At 33.8% G+C, this 22,047-nt stretch overlaps 2 protein-coding genes and 1 pseudogene across 5 annotated transcripts; 1 reads left to right on the top strand and 2 right to left on the bottom strand.

The window, feature by feature from the left end:
- Positions 1-1,177: 1,177 nt before the first annotated feature.
- LOC107472450 (SKP1-like protein 21) lies at positions 1,178-6,475 on the top strand. The gene is made up of 10 exons (XM_016091980.3): positions 1,178-1,338; positions 2,396-2,730; positions 3,204-3,428; positions 3,552-3,743; positions 3,830-3,940; positions 4,566-4,644; positions 4,738-4,841; positions 4,970-5,139; positions 5,459-5,592; positions 6,167-6,475. Coding segments are annotated over exons 2-10 (1,053 nt in total). The 5' UTR covers positions 1,178-1,338; positions 2,396-2,694; the 3' UTR covers positions 6,169-6,475.
- A 275-nt stretch (positions 6,476-6,750) lies between these two features.
- Positions 6,751-13,540, bottom strand: LOC107472444 (signal peptide peptidase-like 4; annotated as a pseudogene).
- A 3,295-nt stretch (positions 13,541-16,835) lies between these two features.
- LOC107472426 (U-box domain-containing protein 33) lies at positions 16,836-21,555 on the bottom strand. Of its 4 annotated transcripts, none has more exons than XM_021134653.2 (9): positions 20,713-21,555; positions 20,468-20,571; positions 20,263-20,387; positions 20,064-20,168; positions 19,576-19,918; positions 19,252-19,392; positions 18,560-19,090; positions 17,617-18,372; positions 16,836-17,328 (listed from the first exon to the last, which is right to left on the bottom strand). In XM_021134653.2, exons 1-9 carry the CDS (start codon positions 20,990-20,992, stop codon positions 17,149-17,151), a joined length of 2,565 nt encoding a protein of 854 aa, XP_020990312.1. In that variant the 5' UTR covers positions 20,993-21,555; the 3' UTR covers positions 16,836-17,148. The 4 variants fall into 4 exon arrangements, with proteins under 4 accessions (XP_020990312.1, XP_020990313.1, XP_015947443.1 ...); XM_021134654.2 differs by having other exon boundaries at positions 20,468-20,562; XM_016091957.3 differs by having other exon boundaries at positions 16,838-17,328; positions 20,468-20,589; positions 20,713-21,553.
- Positions 21,556-22,047: the final 492 nt, after the last annotated feature.

The raw sequence follows: 22,047 nt of genomic DNA, 5'->3' as shown, positions 1-22,047 counted from the left end.
TTGATGTCCAACAGATCCGTTCAAGTGACAATCTGGCAGATTTATTTACAAAGTCACTCCCAAAATCCTCTTTTGAAAGATTGGTACATGAGATTGGGATGCGCCGATTTCGAGACGTTAAATGATGTCGGCAAGAGGGGGAGACTGTACTCTTTTTTCCTTGGTCAGTTTTTTTCCCATTGGGTTTTTCTTGACAAGGTTTTTAATGAGGCAGTCCCCATCACAAAGGATATTGTACTCTTTTTCCTTCACTAAGGTTTTTCCCACAGAGTTTTCTTTAGTAAGGTTTTAATGAGGCAATAACCCTAAATGGTCATCCAAGGGGGAGTGTTGTGATATGGATGACCACGTAGACTCACCTTCTCAATATTGAATGAATCATTCTCAAGAGAGAATGGATTTAATGAAGGTTGAAAAGTGATGACCATTTGTGTGTATAAATAGGAGTAGCATCCATCTGAATAAACACACAGCAATAAAAAAGCTAATATATTCCCTCTCTCTCTTTTTTATTATAAAGTATTTAGTTTCTTTTCTCTTACTACATACAACCAAATAATAAGAGATCGATTCTCTTTTATGTTGCAATCAAATACCCTTCTCCTTATATTACTATTACAATTCTTTCTCTTCTTTTATTTTATAAGTATTTTAAATTCTATTTTCTATTACTCTTTACATATAATATTAATAGCAATATTAACCATTTTTATTATATTGAGATAGTAACAATAAATAAATGCAATAATTATTGAGTTAATTATATTAATAATAGAGTCTTCTATTTATACATCTTTATTTTATATATATTTTATTTATTTTACAACAAAAACATGAATTTTTTGTTTTCACAATATATCAATTCTCTCTTTAAAAAATCATGAAAACAAAAATATCGAAAACTTATATATAAACAAAAATAAAAATAGAGACAATAAACAAGATCCCTTTTTGTTTTTGTTCACAACCAAGATCAAAGAATTTATAAATAGATTTGGGCCTAAAACAAAGGTGAATTGTATCTGGTTTTGGTCAAGCCCTAAATCCTTGCTAACTTATTGGGCCTTAGGACCAAAAAATGAAAAACCAAACCTAATCGGGTTTCGGTATTATACGACGTCGTTTTAGCGAACACCCTTCGCATTGTATCATCCTCTATTCACCATTTTCACTTTGACACACAGAAAACAAACACCAACTGCACAAACAAAACTACTCGAAAGTGAAAATTTTTCCGTCACAGAAAAATCTTCCACCTTCCATTTCCTCTTTTATCTGCATCAAATTTCGGTTTTTTTGTTACTACTCTGAAACATCTCCATCTTTGGGTTTTAACAGGTACGCGTTTCGTTTAAATGGATAAACCCCCATCGATTTGATTGTTACACTTGAATGGTTCATTTGTTTTGTGTTTGTTTGAGTTGATGAATTGTAGGCTCTATTCAAAATCTCGTTTTTATTTCTCCATGTATGCTAATTAATTTTTGTGCTACCATGCTTTATTATTATCTATTGTTTTTTGTTTTGTTGTTTAGCTAGTTGGAAATCTGTGTGGTAGATACGAGGCCATAGAAATGATAAAGTTCTCAACTGGTTTTGGCTTCAGAAATAAACTGTGGCAATATGTGTATGAGTGATTTTAGTAGTTTTCATATTTTTTTTTCTTTTTATTAGTTTTGATCATTAGGGTGTGATTTTAATCAGATAATGCCTTGTATGAATTGAATCTTGTTTGTTATTTGAGTATGAGTAAAATATGGTTAAGGAGAAGGTGGAAAAGAAAAAAACGTGCTTTTAATCTACTATTGTTAGAATTCTTAAGGAAAGTAATAGCCAATTGTTAAAGTAAATTTAGGGCTAGTTTGCTAGTGAGATTTGGGGAAGTAGAAACTTTAATTAGGAGGTTGCTTTTGCAAATTTTGTGGGATTGCGCAACATAACTTATTCAGCCTTGGGCCCTCGGAAGTGCCTTGATAGTACATTAGCAAATGATGTTCGAGGCATTTCAATTGATATTTATTTTTTACTTTTTCCCACAGGAATGGAAGTTCCAATAATATTTCCGGTGAGAGCATATATATATAACGCATAATATAGTATTTAATGAACTAATAACTTTTAGTTTTGTCTGAATTTTCTTTTACAAAGAAACCGTGTGCGTTTGATGTGTCTGTACATAGGGAATGCAGAGACAATTTTCTTTTGCATAAATTAGCAGTACATTAAGTTGGAGACAATTTAATGGAACCCCCACTTGGTTGCCAAAATAGTTGTAGTTGTACAATATGCTTGCATTTTGGCCATCATTAATTTTGTTGTTGTGCTTATTTGCAAATTTACAATTACCGCCCTTGCATATGCTTTGCATATTGATTTATTTTCTTTACCTTTGCAGCTTTTAATTTGAATTTGAGAGGTCCAAATTCATTCTTCATTCTGCTCTTTGGCAAGCTAACACCTATTTTGCATACTGGTTGAAGTATTGTCATACTGAGAGTTGTGTAGCTCTGAAAATTCTCTCATAGACCATGTGTATTTGAACAATGTTGCTGGAGTAATAATAGTCCTGATTGCAGTTGTTCTCTGAAGCTGGACATCATGTGGTTGCTTGGGCTTGAAAATTAATTTTGCAGTGCACCAAAAAGACAAGAAACTTCTAGAATCCTTGTATTTTGCTTTTCAAATCCTTTCAAGATGTCAGAAATTGACATGGCCGTTATTAAACCTGAGGTATGATAATTATGTGTATAATTGATTTCTTTTTATTTTTAAAGTAGAAATTTCATTTTTGTTGTATTGCTTGTTTGCTTCCTTTTTTGCGTTTGGTGGTATTGCTTAAATTAATCCTTTGACCGTATTCACAAAATGTTTCATATTTTACTTTATTCCTTCATTTAAATAAGTTAAATAGGTCTAGTTTTCTTGTGGACCAGGACACATTCCGTGCCATTTATATGGTTAATGTCGTTCCCTTGCAAAATTGAATTCCCTTCTTGTCTCAAAAGTCAGAAACACAGATTTTGAAATTAATGAAGATTAAGCTTGTGATCTATGTTTTACTTCTCAGGATCCCCGAATTAAGTTAGTGTAGAATGTTCATATTCCAATATCTATTAAACCGGTATAGTTTAACCTGAGAAATTGCTTTCCGTGATTGTTTAAAGTGAAACTCAGAGCCTTCTGCTGTTTATTTGCATTCACAGATGATGAAGTCATATATTTGGCTTCAGACTTCTGATGGTTCAATCCAACAAGTCGAACAAGAAATTGCAATGTTTTGCCCACTGATATGTCAAGAAATAATAACAAAAGGCATGGGTTCATCAAAGAATTCTGCAATATCTCTTCCTCAACAAGTCACCCCTTCTACGTTGAGCTTAATTCTTGATTATTGTCGCTTTCATCAAGTACCAGGCCGCTCAAACAAGGTATTACTGCTTTCTTTAATGCAATTACCTTGTTATTATATACTTATATGCTACAAAACCAATTCTAATATGAATAATGAATGTCAAAGGTTATTTGACTTTTGGATTATTCATGTTACATAGGAACGGAAATCTCATGACGAGAAGTTCGTTAGGATGGGCACAAATAGGCTTTGTGAGTTGGTGTCTGCTGCAGACAGCCTTCAGTTAAGGCCATTGGTTGATCTCATCAGTCGTGCACTTGCTCGAAAAATTGAAGGAAGAACACCGGAGGAGATACGTGAAATATTTCATCTGCCTGATGATCTTACAGAGGTGTCTGGTGCTTGTGAGAACTCTATATGCCGATTATGTCTTCTTTGATTTTCAATTTTCATTTCTTATACATTCTCTTGGTGCAGGAAGAGAAGTTGGAGCCCTTGAAAAACATAACTGATGACCCAAGGATCAGACTTTTGAATCGTTTATATGCAAAAAAGAGGAAAGAACTAAAAGAGCGTGAAAGGTTAAAGGTGCCACCAAATTGTCTCTTACTTTGTTTTCATTAGATTTTATATATCCCATTGTTGATTGTAGTCCATATTCCTTGAATGGGTAATTCTGGTTTATTGTTTTAAGAACCGTGCCTTTTAAAAGTTTTTAAATTGTTATCTAAAGGTAAATGAAGGGTTTTATAATCTTAACACCCCCCTCACGGAAGAGCCCATCAAGCTTAAAGAACGGAAAATGCAGGGTTGCACTTACCTTGTGTTGAAATTTAACTTGGTTTAATTAGAAGGGTAAAGAGCGGCAAGGATCAGATTTTAGATCATTTCATTTTGGAGGCTATATACCTTGTCGAGAACCATCTCTGCTAAAAAATGATCTGCTTCTTGATGAGAACTGTGTAGATTGCTGTTGCCAATGGTGTACAGCAACCGTTGCAGTTGTGTCTGTCTCTGTGTGTGTGTGTGTATGCGTGCGTGCGTGTGTGTGTGTGTGTGCATGTGTGTTACATGGAACAGAGTTGTGTGCTGGTAGAGTTTTCACTTTTCACTGAGCTAGAACTGGTGCAGATATTTTGTTGAGTTGTTTTGTGTATCTTAAACTGTATATTAGTTTTGACTTTAATAAAGGTTGGCCCTATACATGTTTCAGAATGTCGAAATTGAAGAAGAGCGTGTAGATGAACGTTCAGTTGATGACCTTTTAACTTTCATTAATGGAAATGATAGAGGTAAGTGAGCTTTTCTTGTCACTGTTTTTACTTAATGGTTCTGTATTTACCATTATATTTGTTCCAAACTGCTGGTGATTAATTTTGTCACAGATGCAAAGGCGGTTAAAACTTCAAAGAGTAAAAAGAAGAACCGGAAGAAAAAAGACCAACAGAAGAACTCTTCTTTGAAGGACAATACTGCACTGGATAAGAAGGTGGTTGTGAATTTTCTGTCTGTATGCTGTTTAGTCCATTCATTTGGTGTTATTTTTTATTTCAGTTGAAAAATCTTTTGTTTTGTTACCAAAATGCTAAGTGGTTACTGCCTTTTTCCTTGTAATAGGAGTTAAATGGGCATGATACCGGTGACCAAAGTTCTGATGGAAATATAATTGGCGAGACATCAAATTTACTGTACGAAGAGGATGGCACCTTTTCTCCTAAGATTGACTTTGATGATGGAGATTTGGATGATGATGGGATTGAGCCTGCAATTAGGGAAAAAATTGACAGGTACATTTGTGTTCTTACATTACCTTTACTCTTTTAGCATAGTTTCAGTTACAGGTGACTTGCTTTTCTTTTAGAGGAAAAGACACCAGAATTATTGAACTGTACCCTCATGTTTCTTCCTTTTTTTTTCCATTTGACTTGAGCACCACTTGAGCTAAGCCTTAGTAGTAGTGGCTATGTTTTCAACATCCCGTTTTCCTTCCATGTTTCCCCTGGCTCATTTTGAGTAAAAGATTTTTGTGTGGTGATTATGCTAGTATGTTTCCGAAGATGCATGTTTTCTCCCAGCTCATGTGCCTGGTAACCTTTGATGATGCAGGGAGGTGGCAGATTTTGCTCGCAGAATAAATTCTGACTGGACAGAGAGGATGCAAGATTTTTTAACATCCGGGAGAGAGAGGACATCAACGTTTTCTGCTACCAATGGGAATGGTTATCTAAGGCGACATGCATGTACGCTTTCTCCTAATGCGTCTCAATATTTTCCCTTACCTATAGTGTGCTTTTCTAGTTGCACTTATATTACTTATGAGTGCGAAAATCCCTTTTTTTAATTTACATCTGATTTTTTTTTCATTATTTATTTAGCACCACTAGGAATTTGCTGCATGGTCCAATTTCCCATTCAACTTCTCCTTTCAAAAGCTGGCCTTTCTTCACTTGTGTCTTCCTGCACCATCTGCATTTTGGTGTATTAGTGTTCATGATGGGGTTCAAAATTTATTTTCTTTTGTTCTGCTATTTTCTAAAATTATGTTAAAATTTTTCTACAATTTGATTTTCTAGTTTATAATGCCCTTTATTAATCTGAGGATAGATATTCGGCTACAGGTAGATAGATGCTTGCTTTCTCACTTGTGAGACAAATATTAAAGGAACTTACATATGTTAAAGAATTTGGTAACCAAGACTAGTGAAACTGATTGCTTCCTTGTATTTTTCTGAACATATGCTCTAAAAATTTGAACTATTTCAAACCATTGATAGTGCTGTTGTTCATAACTGAGGAAATATGTCTTATTTTCAGGACTGGACTCAGAATGGAAATGAATCCTTTCAAGTGCACCTCAGATGGCTGATATGGCTAGAACAATTTTGAGAGATTCTGACAAGCACCAAAAAAGAAAGTGTTGCATGTCAGTGGTTTTTCTTTTTCTTTTTCCCCAACCTTGTTTTTGTTTTAGTCTATTCTTTACAGTTCATTTTTGGTGCTTGACCCTGGTGCCATTTAATTCTCTGGGGCCAGTCCCTTGTACTTTTAGGTAACAAATAATGGAAAAAAATTTCCTTGTTTGTATGCTACCATTTTTGTTGTATGGAATACAAATTTTTTCTCCTTCTCTGTGGCAAGAACAAGGTGTCCCCATTTATGTGTGGGATTGATTTTAATTGAATGTTGTTATGACCTTTAGTTGTAAGTTTCAAGCTTGTTCACATCAATATAACAATAAAGTTACACCCCATGATTTTTAAATTAGTTACATGCTCATTGTAATGTTCATTGAGAAGATTGTGCATTAAAATATGCAACTAAACAAACAAATTGAAGGGAAAATATTTCATGGAATAGCTTCATATGAAACATTTTCATCCCATATCAAACACATCATCTATATGAAAAACCATTATATGTAAATCAAACTTGTTATGCATAATAGTAATAATAATATACAAAATTATTGCTAAAGTAGAAATGGTAGAGCCTCTTAGTGTTATCATCCTTTACCATGTCTTCCCTCCTTTTGATTGAAGAAGTCCATGCATGCCACCTTGATTCATGGCTAAGGCATTAACCACCTAGATATATAATAATCTTACATCATACAGTTCCACATTTCCATGCATACACCATTAAAATAGTTGGTTGACATCTCTAATAGTATATATTTTGGTTGTAATTTTTGTTACAAAGAGAAGTTACAAAATGTAACATAAATCTCCTATCAGTTGTTATCACTCTCCTATGTACTAATAGACCTAAGATACAAATCTGATGAGAGGGATCAATGCTGGTTAAGTGATTGTTGATCCTCTTCTTGCATGTGAGGGCAAGGTCTCTCTGGTTCCCCCCTTGTCCATAAAATCTTGAGTTCACCTCTCTTCTTTCCCAATGACAGAAAGGTTCCTGCATTTATGATTCAAGAAGTTAGGTTTTGGAAACCGGACCCGGATTGTCACATGCTATGCTGTAACCGTTTGTTATGTTGATCGAGTTGACAAAGCAATAGCAATCAATTTGGTTACCTAACTAAATGTCAGATACATGGACCAGTCCACATTATTGTGGTCTATCTAGAACTGTACTACTATAAAAGCATTTCACTTATTTGTCCACATGAATTTGGTACTAGCACAGCACTAACAGCAGCAATACCGGTCCATACTGTGACGAATTCAAGTATTTAACTATTTTCTTACTGTAAATCCAAACAAGAACTGATAGTGAAAGATGAAACTTTGCAACAGCAAATGAGCAAAGTAACCATCATATACCTGCTTGATATAATGAGCATTTGTACTTGAATGTTAATAACTGACCTGAAACAAATAATTTTACTTACCAAGTGTGAAGGGAACTATATAAAGCAAAGCTGGTTGGCCATGTCCATCCATCAAGTTCAAAGCCACGTATGTGATGAGGAGACCTGCGGACCAAAACGACCAAAAGTCAAGGATTATGTAAAATCATCTCTGCAGGCAAAGATAAGAACATAAGGAAGACAAATGTAGTTCTTGATCTAATTAAATCAAGGTGCTAAGAAATTGCATAATTATTAATATACCTCGCTTATAAATTATAGATTAAACACTGCACATACCAACTTATTATGTCTTAATACATTGCAACAGAAATAATACTCAACTTCAAACAATTTTCCTTACTATGTAATAATCCAAATACCATTATCTCTGTTGAAAGATCTTATCAATGAGCTAGCATCAGATCAAGCATATACCTAAGCCATAGGCAGTCATTGCCCACAAGAAGTACCCAGCGCGAAGGCTCTTCTTTGCCAACCAATCATACCTGTAAAGATATCAATAGAATAATCATCCATTAACTGTAAAATATGATACTAAATATTCTCTGAAGTCTCAATCTGTTAACTTATAGGGCATACTATGTTATCTATTAATGAATTCCATTTAAACCTTAGTGAAAATGCTACTAGAAGCCCTGGTAAGATAATGTCCCCAAAACCGATGATGCTGTAACCACCCCAAGGATCGAACAAACGTGGTATCTTTAGTAGCATTGGGATACCATCTTCTCCACTCTTATCACCTCGAGCTACCTGTATAGAATAAAATATGTTGCAATAATTTAAAGTTGAGATAAGAATAATCTTTTAGGCTGAACTCAAGCTTTGTAAAGAAAGGGAAAGCATTTCTTTAGAACACTCACCACTATCATGACGCTCTCATGGAACCACCGTTTAGAAACGAACACCCAAAAGATGTCGTATAGGAAGGCGCAGCTGAGAAGAACAGTTCCAACCTGATACAGAGAAAAGGAGGAAAGAAGAAAAGTGGTATGTTAATAATAGTTCAGTAGTATCCCAAAAGAAAAAGCCAACAATATTACATCATAGATAATGAAGAATTTGACAACGAAATGTTACCTTGAGATTCGGTATCCGTACAATCTGAAGAACTGTAATTATCAGTGTGATACCCTGCATCACAGGAAGGTGGCTGAAGAGGTAAATATTTGATCAATTCACTCATTTCTATCTTGAAAGTTTAATTCGAAGCTTTAGGCTTAAAGAAGGAAGTGCAAAACTAATAAGAACTCCTAACAGAAGAAAATCAATTTCTATTTGAATCAACATTAACAGAGAACTAATATCATGAAAAATAAAACAGGATAAGAGAAAATAGACAACATCAACATGAACCTGAAACTACAAGTAACATGGATACGAAAACTAGTAGTGGCTATATCCTATTTCAGTGACCAAGAACATTCTCAAAATAAATGCAATGAGTATCATATTACACTCATATGAGAAGTAACAGATTCTGTTCTAGTTCATGAACATTTTATAGTTTTACTAAGATATGCTAGGTAGCTCAGGCCAAATAATAAACAGTAGAAGACATTGGTATGGTAAAAAAGGGGTGAAAGTAGTAAGTTAATCTTACAAGGATGTCTTGACCGATCCAAGCAAACGAAGCACGACGATAAACTGCCCATATCACAGCGAACACTATGCAAAAGGGGGTAACGGCAAATGTCAGATATGAGACGGCTCCAAAGAAGGGAATTTTCACAAATGTTTGTGCAGCATGTTGGAACCATCTGAAACTATAAACATTTTGCTGTCAATTCCAAGTTCCAATAGAATAAATCATGCACTCTGCACTGCTAGAAGCCTTGAGCTGAAGTAATATCTTCTCTAATAACATCAATTTATCCAAGATAGCATTAAAGTAAAAAGAAGGGTAAAGTACTAAATTAGTCCCCTATGTTTGGGCGTAATCCTGTTTTAATCCTTAAAGTTGTGTCTTATTTGAATCCAAAAAAGTTTCATTTAGCTTCAATGTAGTTCGACCGTGAGGTCAAAGTTAAATAATTAACGAAATGTTCTACATGACAGCAGTACAAGAACAAGGTCGATAATCTGGAGAATAAGTACAAATTCCAGAGGCACAAAATCAACTGTGGATGCATTAATACATTTATTTATTATTTTTCTAACAATTTAAATAAAATATTTTCTATAGAACTAAAGAGAATGATAGATAAATATATTGATGTATCCACAATTGATTTTGTACCTCTGGAGCTTATACTTATTTTGCAGATTATCGACCTTGTTTTTGTATTGCTGTCATGTAGGACATTTCGTTAATTATTTAATTTTGACCTTATGGTGGGACTACATTGAAGCTAAATGAAACTTTTTTGGATTCAAATAGGACACTTTAAATCTTGAGGACAAAAACAGGATTATGGCCAAACGTAGGGGACTAATTTAGTACTTTACCCTAAAAAGAAAAAAGGCCTTACATGAAAATAATGTAATATTCATGTTTGAGCAATATTCACCAGTAGCTATATTAAATTCAATCTATGGTTCTTTGAAATTAAGTTCCTTAGCTTTTCATACAAAGGACTTCATGCTTCTTTTTATAGATGATGAAAATATTCATTATTAAAAGGCACAAGACTATAACATAACAGGTCAACCATAAATTTATAATGAAAGAAATGTTTGCAAATGATTCATCAAAAAAGGGTCCCAGCTAAACACCTTCATTCAGTATGTCTTTGATGGCAAATGTTCATTAAAAAAACTATATAGGAAATAAGGAGAAAAAAACTAACCATGATAAAAGAGCCACCAAACAAGTTTGCAGTCCCTGAAAGCACATAAAAGATATATAGATTAAGCAGCTATAAAACAACGAAATCAACTGTACATTATGAATTAGCTCTAAGTAACTATTGGTGTAAAGATGGTTAAACAACGATAACTAAGCCTTGTCCCTTAAGGTAGGATTGGTTACATGAATCAAAATGAAATTCAAAACAACAAGAACCAAGCCTTGTCCTTTCGGTTAGAGGTGGCTACATGGATCAAGATGAACTTGAATCAACAAGAACCATGCCTGGAAGAAGAATAACTCACCTCTACTCCCCCAATGCAGAATAGAACCACCAGAACTTCAACAAACCAGAATGACATTAACTTGTAAAGCATAACCAGGAAACAAGAAGCGATCACAACAAATAAAATTGCAGCCACGGTACTGATTTCCACATAACCACTTGAACCAACATTCTGTGTGCTAAGGTATTCATCCGAAGCATCCTGCATGTAAATCCTTATATTAGAACCTAGGATAATGAATTTCCAAATATTAGGAGAAATATTCATTTATAAAGAAATGAAAAATTGGTCAATGTTGAAAGAGAATAAAACTACTTCTTTAGAGAGCCTAATCATAGATAGTATATAACATGGGATTTATTGTTTTGATGAGTTCTCCTTTTCAGCAACTTTTAAGTGTCATTGTTGCCAACGAGGATATGTTGTCCTCATCATCTGTGTAATCTTTCTTTCTTCACTCTATAAGCATGAAAAAGGCAATAACCTTTAAAAGCTTCTCTTGCTCAATAGCTGCTTCTCTAGCAGTCCAAGCAGACCAATAAGAAGCACATACATGGATCGAAATATAAAGTACTCATTTTGAAAATAATATTTTCCTATGCCAAAGAAACACTGTCTAACTAACAATCAAATAAGAGGAGTGTATAAAGAAAAACATACCTGTGGAGTTGTTTTTTATATGTTTTTCTATGTTTAATCCAGCATATTGTGGAAGCATGACAGCGGGTATACCAATATCAACATCGGTTTCATTCTCTTCACAAACCATCTTGAAAAGTTCTGTACAGCATGGACACACAATAGTTGCTTAAAAGTTAAAACAAACATAAACTAAATTCTTATTTATACAGAAAGTAAAAGAAAGGTGAAGGAATACTAATTGCAACTGCTTACTGCAAAATCTTATTTATCTAAAAATTATCTAGCACTATCTTCAACTATGATCTCCAAGATCACTTGTAGGAGTAAAATAACTTTTAGAGAAATGAAAAACAAAACCGACTTGGACTAAAAGAATGCACAGAATTACCTGTCCTATAATTTATAATGAGGATGGCTGAAGCACCAGCTTCCTCAGCTATATTTGCCTTGGTTGTGAAACTACATTTTCCTCGTTGCACCACAATGATCTCGCTAGTGAGCTAACAATAGTGCAAAGAAATGAAGATTACATTCCAAAAATAAATTAGATTTTTCACTACAGACAATTGTGTTTCACATGCAGGTGAAATTTCACTTGGCAAGTTTCCATAGCTCAAAATTAGGACAAATACCTTATTCTTAGGCTTGGAACAACAATCAGGAGGGTCAGCCATGACAACTCTAGTGTGGTTGGCACGTTTCTCTTTTGACTCCAAAGTAGGGCCGAATCTTGCACCAACACCTACATACTCACTGTTTTCAACACCATCAATCCAAGTGGGGACTTTGACCTAACAGAGACAAGAAATTGGTCAATGCTGTTAAAGCAAAAAACCATAAACAAGTATATCTAGCTGTACACCAAGGTAATCTCACTTGAGACTTCACCTAGACTTTGAGGAGTTTAGATAAACTTCAATCATAAAATTCAACTTGTGTAAACTAGATTTGGGAGACCAAAACCACAAGTTTTCAAATTAACTTGACAGTTGTTTTTTCCTTCTTTTAAATAAATTAAAAAAATAAAAATAAAAAGAAGAGCAGAAAAGAAAAGAAAGGTTAGGATTGTTAACTCAACAGTTTCATAACCTTCCCTTTCTTGAAGATGAAAAAAATCATAAAAAATATAAAGGAGGTTTGGAACAAATAAAGGCTAAAAGCACTGGGAGAATGAGATATATATATATAAAATTAATTTTTAAAAAAAATGGTATTTGAGATGTATCTAGAAAATAAGTACACCTGAAACAACTACAAGTGCCAAAGATGCTAACTTTTAGTAACTTGGCATGATGAAATTCATGGGAAGAAAAAGATAGGGAAATAACAATGGAATCAAAGATATCATGCATATCTTTGTTATAAAAATAAAATGAAATAATCACACTTTCCAAAGTAAGCTAGAACAATCAAAAGCATCATCTATGCGACGATAACAAGGTAATAAGAAAAAAAGAAACATTATATGCAACAAGCAAGTTCATCAGCATCATTTCAGTTAATATTATTAGTGTTTTCTGATCATTTCAATTTTTTTTTTTCTTAAGCTCAAGAGAGTTTCAATTAGGCAGAAAAAGTTCATCTTCCCAAACTCAAACCTCAAATCAAATACCAAAATATCTACTTTTAACCCCCCAGGAAAAACTAATTCCACTCAACTTTAATAAATTTCATCACTTGAAAAATTAACTTAAAAAAGAAAAAAAGAATATTTTTCTTCATTCTTCATTTTTCCCCTTTTCCAAATCAGCTCCATTTTTTGCAAGAGTTTCCAAGCACAAGCAGAAGCATCATCAAAGTCCAAGATCAAAAGGCACTATACTGTGATTATTGATGGCATGAATGAATCAAAGAGTGTGTGAGAGTGATTGAATGTTACCAGAACAAAGTTGTTCTCACAACCAGGTCTTCTTGGAGCAACATCATCATGGTGAACTATGTCTCCAGCCAAAGCCAAAGTTGCAGAAGAGAGCATGAAGAGAAGGAACACACCATGTGGAAGAACCATGCTGATGAGAACTCAAACTCAGAATTCAGAGATTCTAGATTGGAAAGCTTTTTTAAGCAGAAAAACCAAAGAGGGTGTTAGAAAGATACCAAAATAATAATAATAAAAGAAAAGTGGAGAATGGAGAGAAAATGGAGGAGGAAGGTACAAAAAGGAAATGGCCAAACGAGACCTGAAAGTGGCGGTGCTCTTATTATATCTATATATTTTTTTTAATCATATGATTAAATTATGATTACAGCAATATTATAAGAAAACAAAAGATTAGTTATCAATTAACCTGAAAATTCATGTGAAGTTGATATTTAAAAGTCGTTAGATAATTTAACTGATTTAATCAAATTTTTATTTAATAACTCTTAAATATCAACTTCATGTGAAGTCAACTTCACCTGAATTTTCACTATTAATTAACTATAACATAGAAATATATATTTGGTATTTATAAAAAACTTGAATATTCTATTTTAACTAAATTTATTATTATTTTTTGTCAGTAATTTTAATTATTAATTTAATTTTTTTATTCTAACAATTTAACAATATATTACTGGTTGCTTGCTTAAAAAGATAAAATCAGTTGATCCTCTAATATTAATCTTTATTATTAGTGTATTAGAAAAATCCGTAAGGATCTTGTAAAATAATAAATTAATGATTTTATTTACTAATAATTTTTGTTTGCTTTGTTATATAGTTTATGGTTTTTTGTCGTTTGTGGGACTAAAGGAGTGAGGAAGGTCCAAAGCAGTAGATAGAGCGCGTGGTTAATGTTGACTGCGCGTGGTTAGTCTTCACTTCTTCACACATTGACTTAGTTATTAACTGCTATGCTTTTCTTGTACGGCTCAAATCTAACTAACTCATTAATTCATTATTACTAACACTTCTATCTCTATCTACTTTAGTAAACTAAATATTTAATTACTCAGTTAATCTGTCTAACTAGATCTTTCACTATATATTTTTTAAAAGAAATATTTTATTAATTTTAATATTTTTTTAACATAAAAAATATAATTATAAAATTAAAAATAATATAAAAATCTAATTAAAAAGAAGTATAAAGACCTTATTAAAAATTTAGTGAAATTATAAAGATTAACAAAATAATTAAACCTAAACTAAATTAGTTACACTATATCTATAGATCACTAGATTTAGTTATGATATCTTATTATTGAATTTACTTAATATTATTTCCATTTTTTACACATTAAAATTTCATTTTAATAGCATATCATATTATTCTCTAAAGTTTTACAGTTTTAATAAACAAATACTTGTGACAAAACATTTAACAACTTGATAAAGACTCGGATTAATTATTAAAGAATTTTTTTATAAGAATAGATAATATTTGAGATAAAGAATAGAAGCTTTTCACTTCCACTGTCACAATCTTCAAACATATATGTTGTTGACAAACAAGAAACAATAATTGTAACATCTAATTCATTTTTAGTGGAGGAAGAATAGAATATTAGTAAATAGTAATATACAGTAATTAAATAATTAATTATGCTTCCTTTACAATTTGTGTGGTCCATTCCACTTGCCACTTGCTTCGAGTTCACACAGCGCGCGTGGGGAAAGGTTGCGTACATTTTACCGGCTACCGGTTATTGCGTTCCGTATGTACCGTACTGTTAAGACAGCATCATAACCTCTGTTTTATTACTTTAATCACAAATTGCATTAACCGGCACGTGGCAGAGATCACACTTGGAAATCGGAATAATAGGTGGGCCCGAATAGGAATCTTTAGCCCAATATGCTAATGAGAGGCTAAATTTTTTTTATATTGGCTAAATATAGGTGTAATACATTGTTATGGAAAAATTATGTATTTTTTTTATATGGTGTTTTATTCAAATCGGACGGTCCGATTTGTTTGATAAAAAAATAAACCACAAATCGGAGGGTCCGATTTGCTTGAAGAATAAAATAAACACAAAATCGGAGGGTCCGATTTGTATTTTTTATTTTTTTTAATTTGTTGAAATGGAAATCGGACGGTCCGATTTCAACATTAAATTTTTTTTATTTTTGAAATTACAAATCGGACCGTCCGTATTGTGATTTTAACTTTTTTTATTTTTTTTTTAAACTGAAAACGGAGGGTCCGTTTTCTGCTAGCACCATATATATGTAAAATATCTCTCTTCTCCACATTGTTGTATTACTACCTCCTCTTCTCCATATAAAAAATCAAAAGGTGGCTAATGAAATCCTTAGCCCATTAACTTCAGTGTCAGCAGAAAAAGAAAATCTCTATTGTTCTGTGTGAGTAATTGGTTTCAAGGTATAACTCGTTTTTCGATGTTCAAATTTATTTCTCTTCTAATAGAGCGAAGGAAAAGTATAGGTAAACAATGAAAATATTAAACAATGTAAACAATAGATATATCGGATGTTCATTTTACTAGTGTACGGATGGTTATTTTAATATTAAAATTTAGAAGTTTAATTTGAAGGTGTAGTGTGTTTTTATTTGATTGGTGGTTGTTCACATTGTTCAACAAAGTCATTGTCCCCCTAGCATTCCCCTAGAGCGAAATATACGTCGAATCTTTAAGGAATGACTACAGTAAACTTTGTAAAAGCACTCCAATACTCGAGTTAAAAAAATGTAAAATAGTAAAGTAATATTGAGAATGAATAAGGTACATGTGATTTAGTGAGTTACTTAAATTTATAAAATTGTTATGTTTGGACAGTTATCAATATTTTTGTAGCCGTTTTAAGGAGTTTTAGTCGATCATCCGGTAATTGTGTTTTAGCGAACAATTTAGATTTGTTTAGAGATATTTGTAAAGAGATTCTTGCGGTGATTTGGAGTTGGCACCTGGTTATTTGACTTTGTTTGAATTCTGAGTCCATAATTTTTTTTAAATCGAGTTATAACTAACGGATCATCTATAATTTTATTAAATTATATTAATTCTTTTTTTTTAAGTATAAGAATTTAATTCAAATTTTTAATATATAAGAATCTATTTAGAAAGTGCCTTTCCGACCAAAAATGATGGTGCTTTGTTCATGGTGGTTTTATATTATTATAATACCAAAATAGTGGATCTATGCGTCAATACTCAAAAGCTTGCAACCTGATTTGCCTTTTTCTCACTTTTGTTTCTTTTCCACTCATATTAGTGCTTCTTCCTTTGGCGTTTGGAGCTTTTGAATGCAGCTTTGAAATTGTTAAAAGCATAGTATAAGGATAAATATTGTTCTTAGTCACTTAACAAATTGAGTTGGATTAGTCAAATTCGTAGTAATAAAATCTCGCCACAAAAAAAAAGTGTGACAAAATAGTTGCTATTTGCTTCAATATTAACAAAAAGTTAACAAATTATGGTTCTGCTAATATAAGTAGCAATATATGCTACATATTTGTTTACCATAATGAAATTAGATTGATATCAAAACTATACAAAAGTAGAGTTATGTAACACCAAAGAGTGCTGACAGAAGAACATGCAATCAGAAAAAGGTAAAAATTCAGGTGAAGTTAATTTCATATAAAGTTGATAGTTGAGAGCTGTTAAATGATAATTTAGTCAAACTTGTCAAATCAATTAACGATTCTCAGCTATCAACTTCACATGAAATTAACTGCACTTGAGTTTCTACCTTAGAAAACCTCCCCTAAAAACTTGGTATAAGGATCAAGATAGATCCTTACAATTTAATCAAAAAATGAGCAGAGTAAACTTGACAAAGCTTGTTCAGATACTTTCAGCTTTCAAGCCAGTCTTGAATTGCATGGCGGAGAGCATGGTTAGGAACAAGATTGTGCATTACAAGCTTAGAATTTGTCACCGGCGAAGTGTCACGGCCGCTGTCCAGCCATCCTCGTATGGCCTCGGCTTCATAAGTATGACCATCTGCTGCCATGTGAGGATCTCTCATGACTTCCTGTGAAGTAGCAACATAAATGATTAATGAGGGAGAGATTTCTTAGACAAATGTTCTTTATCTAAGGCTCTATGATTCACATATATATCAAACTAATTACAACAAATATAAGATGTAAGCTAGTATGATCTAGTGCAGAATGGTGTCAATTTTAGATGCATAAGATTCTTTATGAAGTGTTCAATGTTCAAAGAGATCCAAAAACATCATTTCTAAAGTTAATAGTTCTTAGCTATCAACTGCACGTGAGGTTTTACCAACTAAAAAATGATGGAAAGAAAAAGTTACCTTGAAAATTGGACAAATGAAATAAGGAGGGGGTTGGCAAAGCTCTTGAGAACCAAGTCCTAATCTGTTTTCTCCACTCAAAGGAGCCTTCATAGGTTCAAGTATTCTCCATACTTCCAGATGAAGATCCGGCCGGTTCTTTCGCTCCATTTCGCAACACCTCAAAGCCAAGCGAGCAAGCTTTTCGGCCAGTGCTAATGGCCAGTCTCCGGCCAAGGGATCCAAGAGAGAATTCAACTTTCCAGCATCTAAAGCAGATTCAACTACCTTTGATATTCCCACAGCTGGTCTACCAGTCAATAGTTTTAGTAATATGATTCCAAAAGAATAAACATCAGACTTTGGTGTAAGTTCCCCTGAAGCAAAGAATTCAGGGTCCATATATGCAAAAGTTCCCTTTGGATCAGTTATCCAAAACTGTGTAGTAGAATCCTCGCGACACGATAGTAATCTTGAGATTCCAAAGTCACTTAGCTTGCTAACAAGGTTAGCATCAAGGAGAATGTTGGCTGGTTTTAAATCACCATGAACTATGCTGTGAGATCTATTAGAATGGAGACACACTAGAGTAGAGCACACTTCTGCAGCAATGCGAATTCTAGTTTGCCATGATAATGGAGGCGTGTTATCTTCGCAGCTGAGACGATCTTCTAGGCTTCCATTGGATAAATACTCATAGACAAGAGTCCAAGATTCTGGGCAGGTTCCTATTAGTGTGATCAGATTGGGATGCCTTAACTTGCTTAGTACCTCAACCTGAAACAAACCCAGAAGTATGGTCAATTGTTTCACTATTAAATTTGTTTAGTTTCTAGGCATACAACAATTTAAGCATTTCAATTTAGTTGGCTACTCGCACAAAGATGACTATCAACTTTACATGAAGACAGCTGCACGTGAGTTTTCACTTTGAAAATATCACAGAAAACATGAGCTATCCTACCTCCTGTTGATACTCTTTAGGTCCTTGCTTGCTGTCTGGGCTCAACATTTTCACAGCTACCTCAGTTTGGCGAAGGATACCTTTATATATACTTCCATATCCGCCTTCTCCAATCTTTTGGGATGGACTGAAGTTATTGGTAGCTTCTTTAATCTCAGCAAAAGAAAATTCTGAGAAGAGTTGAAATACATGTGAGGTTGAGGCCTCTTCTTGTTTTTCTCTCCTCAAGTCCTCAGCTTCTTTTAAGGCATTATCGCGCTGCGTTTGCAAATCCTCGCGCTCTTGCTTGTACTTTTCTAATGTGTCCATAGCAGATTTGTTCTTCTGATCTAACTCCTCTAGCATAAGTTGAGTTGATGCCATTTTACTTTCTAGCAATGAATTCTTGTGCAAGGCATGCTGGAGTTCTTCATTAAGCTTCTCTCTTTGGCTTTTCATGCAATCTATTTCTTCCTTTTCTCTTTTTATTGCTTCCTCTAATTCTTTCCTCAATTTCACCTCCTCTTCATACTTCATTTCAGCTGCTTTAGCCTGTCAAAAGGTGTTACAAGCATCGATTGCGATTAGACAGAGAATCAAACTGTAATTTTAGCACACTAGATATACAATGCTTTACAATGCAGAATAATTTAAATGCTGCACATTTTACAGATTGCATAATGAATAAGAAGCACTCAAAAGAGGGAAGTTACCCTGCGAATCGCTTCAATGGCATTCCTTTCAGCATTCCCACGCCTAATACTCTCTTGATAAGCATCCTGCCTTGCATTCTCAGCTTCAGCCATGGCCTGTTGGAGTTGATCATAGAGAGTCTCATCCATTTCACTATCCTGCTAGCAAACCATAAAGAAAAAATTCAAAACATCAGCCTAAAGCTCAAAGAATCTATTCGTTGATGCGAACTAGCTGGAAAGCGAAAAAGATTCTTCATCAATTGAAAAGAAGTTTAAGAGAAACAAGCACATATCCAACAGCAATCACAAAAAATTGTGAAAGATATAAAAGTATTTGTATACCAGCCTGCTAGAAGATGCTTGAATCGCTTTAGGACTACTCGAATTCAAGGCTGATGCATTCTCACTTAGCTCACTAATGAAATTAACAGAACTTGTTGATGAAACCAAAGGACTTGCTGGCCTAGACAGTACATCTGAGCCATTAGAAGTTCCTTCTCTACCAAACCTGTTTGGTTGCATGAGAAACCTGATTGGAGAAGCAAGTGACATTCTCCCTCCATTTCTTTCGTTAACAGATCTTACTCGGCGATATAATTGTTGTCCAAGTGAAGGCGAACGGCTAGGCGTTTGAGGTGACAAAGGAGACCTGACCTCTACATTACCTCCATCCAAACTGAGATTCCTGAGTTGATGAGTTGCTTACATAAGTACCAAGATAATCAAATCATATTAATTACTAATCACAAAAGAAATCAAATACAAAACAAGCTTTTTGAGACGAGTAAACATTAAGCATAGTGTTCAAATCAAAACTGCATCCCTTGTACCTTGTGTGTATAAGGTATCCTTTGCAGATGAACTGTATATGACAATAAGCAGGAGCATTTTCTCTCACATAAATGGCTTTCCTAGACCTGAGATCTGTCATTCTCCTGCAATTTGAGGTCGATCAAAACATTAAAATCAACATCACCATAGCTGACAGAGATTGGAGAATACTACAACTACAAGTAATCTTCTTCTTACCTAGAATAGTACTTATCAGAAGCTGCTCCCATCACAAGCTTCTTGATATTATGCTTGCAGATGAGTTCTACAATCCCTTTCTCAATGCAATCCTTGTCAGTAATATGAAGTTTGTTTGCCTTAACCTGTATCATAATTAGCCAAAGATCAAAGAGTTTCACAAATCATACTGCCTATGCAATGAGAGAAATTTGAAAATACTTACCCCCATTTTTTGGCAGATAAGAAGATAGTCATTCAGAATATTACGCATGCCTTGCTCTTCATTTTCTCGATGTTCTTGAACTCGATGCTCTCCGGCTGCACTTTCTGGAAAATTAGCACCCACTAGAGACAAATAAATTGTTAAGTTAAACACCATCTTCATTTCTCAACACAATATAACAAAATGAGGAGGTTAAGGAAAACAAAGGATCAAGAAATTGGATGATACAAATGTTGTAAACTTACTTATGGGGATTGTAGCTGCTGGCACATGAACATAAAGGATGCAAATCCTCTTTCCTCCAGAATTTTGTATTGCCCAAATCAGATTCAACCTGCTATCTTTCACATCTTTTGCCACAGCAACATGGATAATGTCATCAACCACATTTGGACTAGATGCCTCTGCAGCTTCTCTCATGCCACTCATGATCCATGGAACCTCGCTTCCACGAAGAGGCGTCGTGGGATAGACCTGGTGTGGAGTTGTAGCCATAGCAGGACTCATAGGACTCACCACAGCCATGCTTGTAGACTCTCTTAAAAGGCCTTTTCTCCCAAGGAAAAAAAAACTCAACTTTCTGTTCCAAAAATTTGAAATTCTCTCCCTTTTACACCCTCCATCTCAATAAACCCTGAAACTTAGTCATCAAAATCTCTCATACCCACCAAAAATGAATAGAATTCCCACTCAAGCAGAGATACTAAAAACAATAAGACTGTAAAATCTGCATCTTTATATATCTACAACATGCACATCCCAATAGGGACACAAAACTCTGTGTTTGTCCTGCTCCCATGTTTCATGAAATTCTTCATATATAGGAACAAAAAATATGTGAAAAAGTGAATCCTTTTCATCAGCAAGTCATTGAAAATGTAAAGGGTACTCTCTCTCAGCCTCTCCTAGAGGTAGAAGAACCAACATGAAAATGACATATAATGATAAAAAAGTTGGGAAATCTTCATTGGAAGTTGGACCATAGACACCAATCATAGTAATATAATAATGTATGTATTCATGCTAAAAAAGATTATCCTTGTTTTGAGGGATGCAACAAAGTAAAGACGACAATGCTTATTATATATAAAAAATAAAAATGTGAGAAAAGAAAAGGAATGGAAACTAGGTAGTTGTGTGAAGACATGAACAGTTCAAGTAACATCTTTGGAACTTTAATAAAAATTTACCAACTCAGTTGGTCAAGTAGAATTTTTATTATGGACTAAATTACCAAACTGAACTAGAAATCAATTTATTGTACAAAAATTTGTGACAGAAGTCTTGCAAGTTTGAAGTATTTTTGTTTTTTGTTCAAAAGCTCTGGAAGTATTCTTTGAATATCCTTTTCTTAACCTTGATTTTTTCATGACAGTTGTCAGAACTCAAATTTAAGATCAGATATTTTGAGGAAGAAATACTTACAACATTTAAGGTTGGTGAACAGAAAGTGAGGACAATGAGACGATACTTAATATTATCTCTACGGTGTGAGAGTGGTCATCAATCTTGTGACTTTGGTTTAATTTTTGGTGAAAACTTAGATGGAGTTGATTTCACGTGAGGTTGATAACTGAGAG

The sequence above is a fragment of the Arachis duranensis genome, chromosome 2, assembly GCF_000817695.3.
Source record: "Arachis duranensis cultivar V14167 chromosome 2, aradu.V14167.gnm2.J7QH, whole genome shotgun sequence".
Lineage (NCBI taxonomy): Eukaryota > Viridiplantae > Streptophyta > Magnoliopsida > Fabales > Fabaceae > Arachis > Arachis duranensis.
This window is presented reverse-complemented; position numbering and strand designations above follow the sequence as displayed.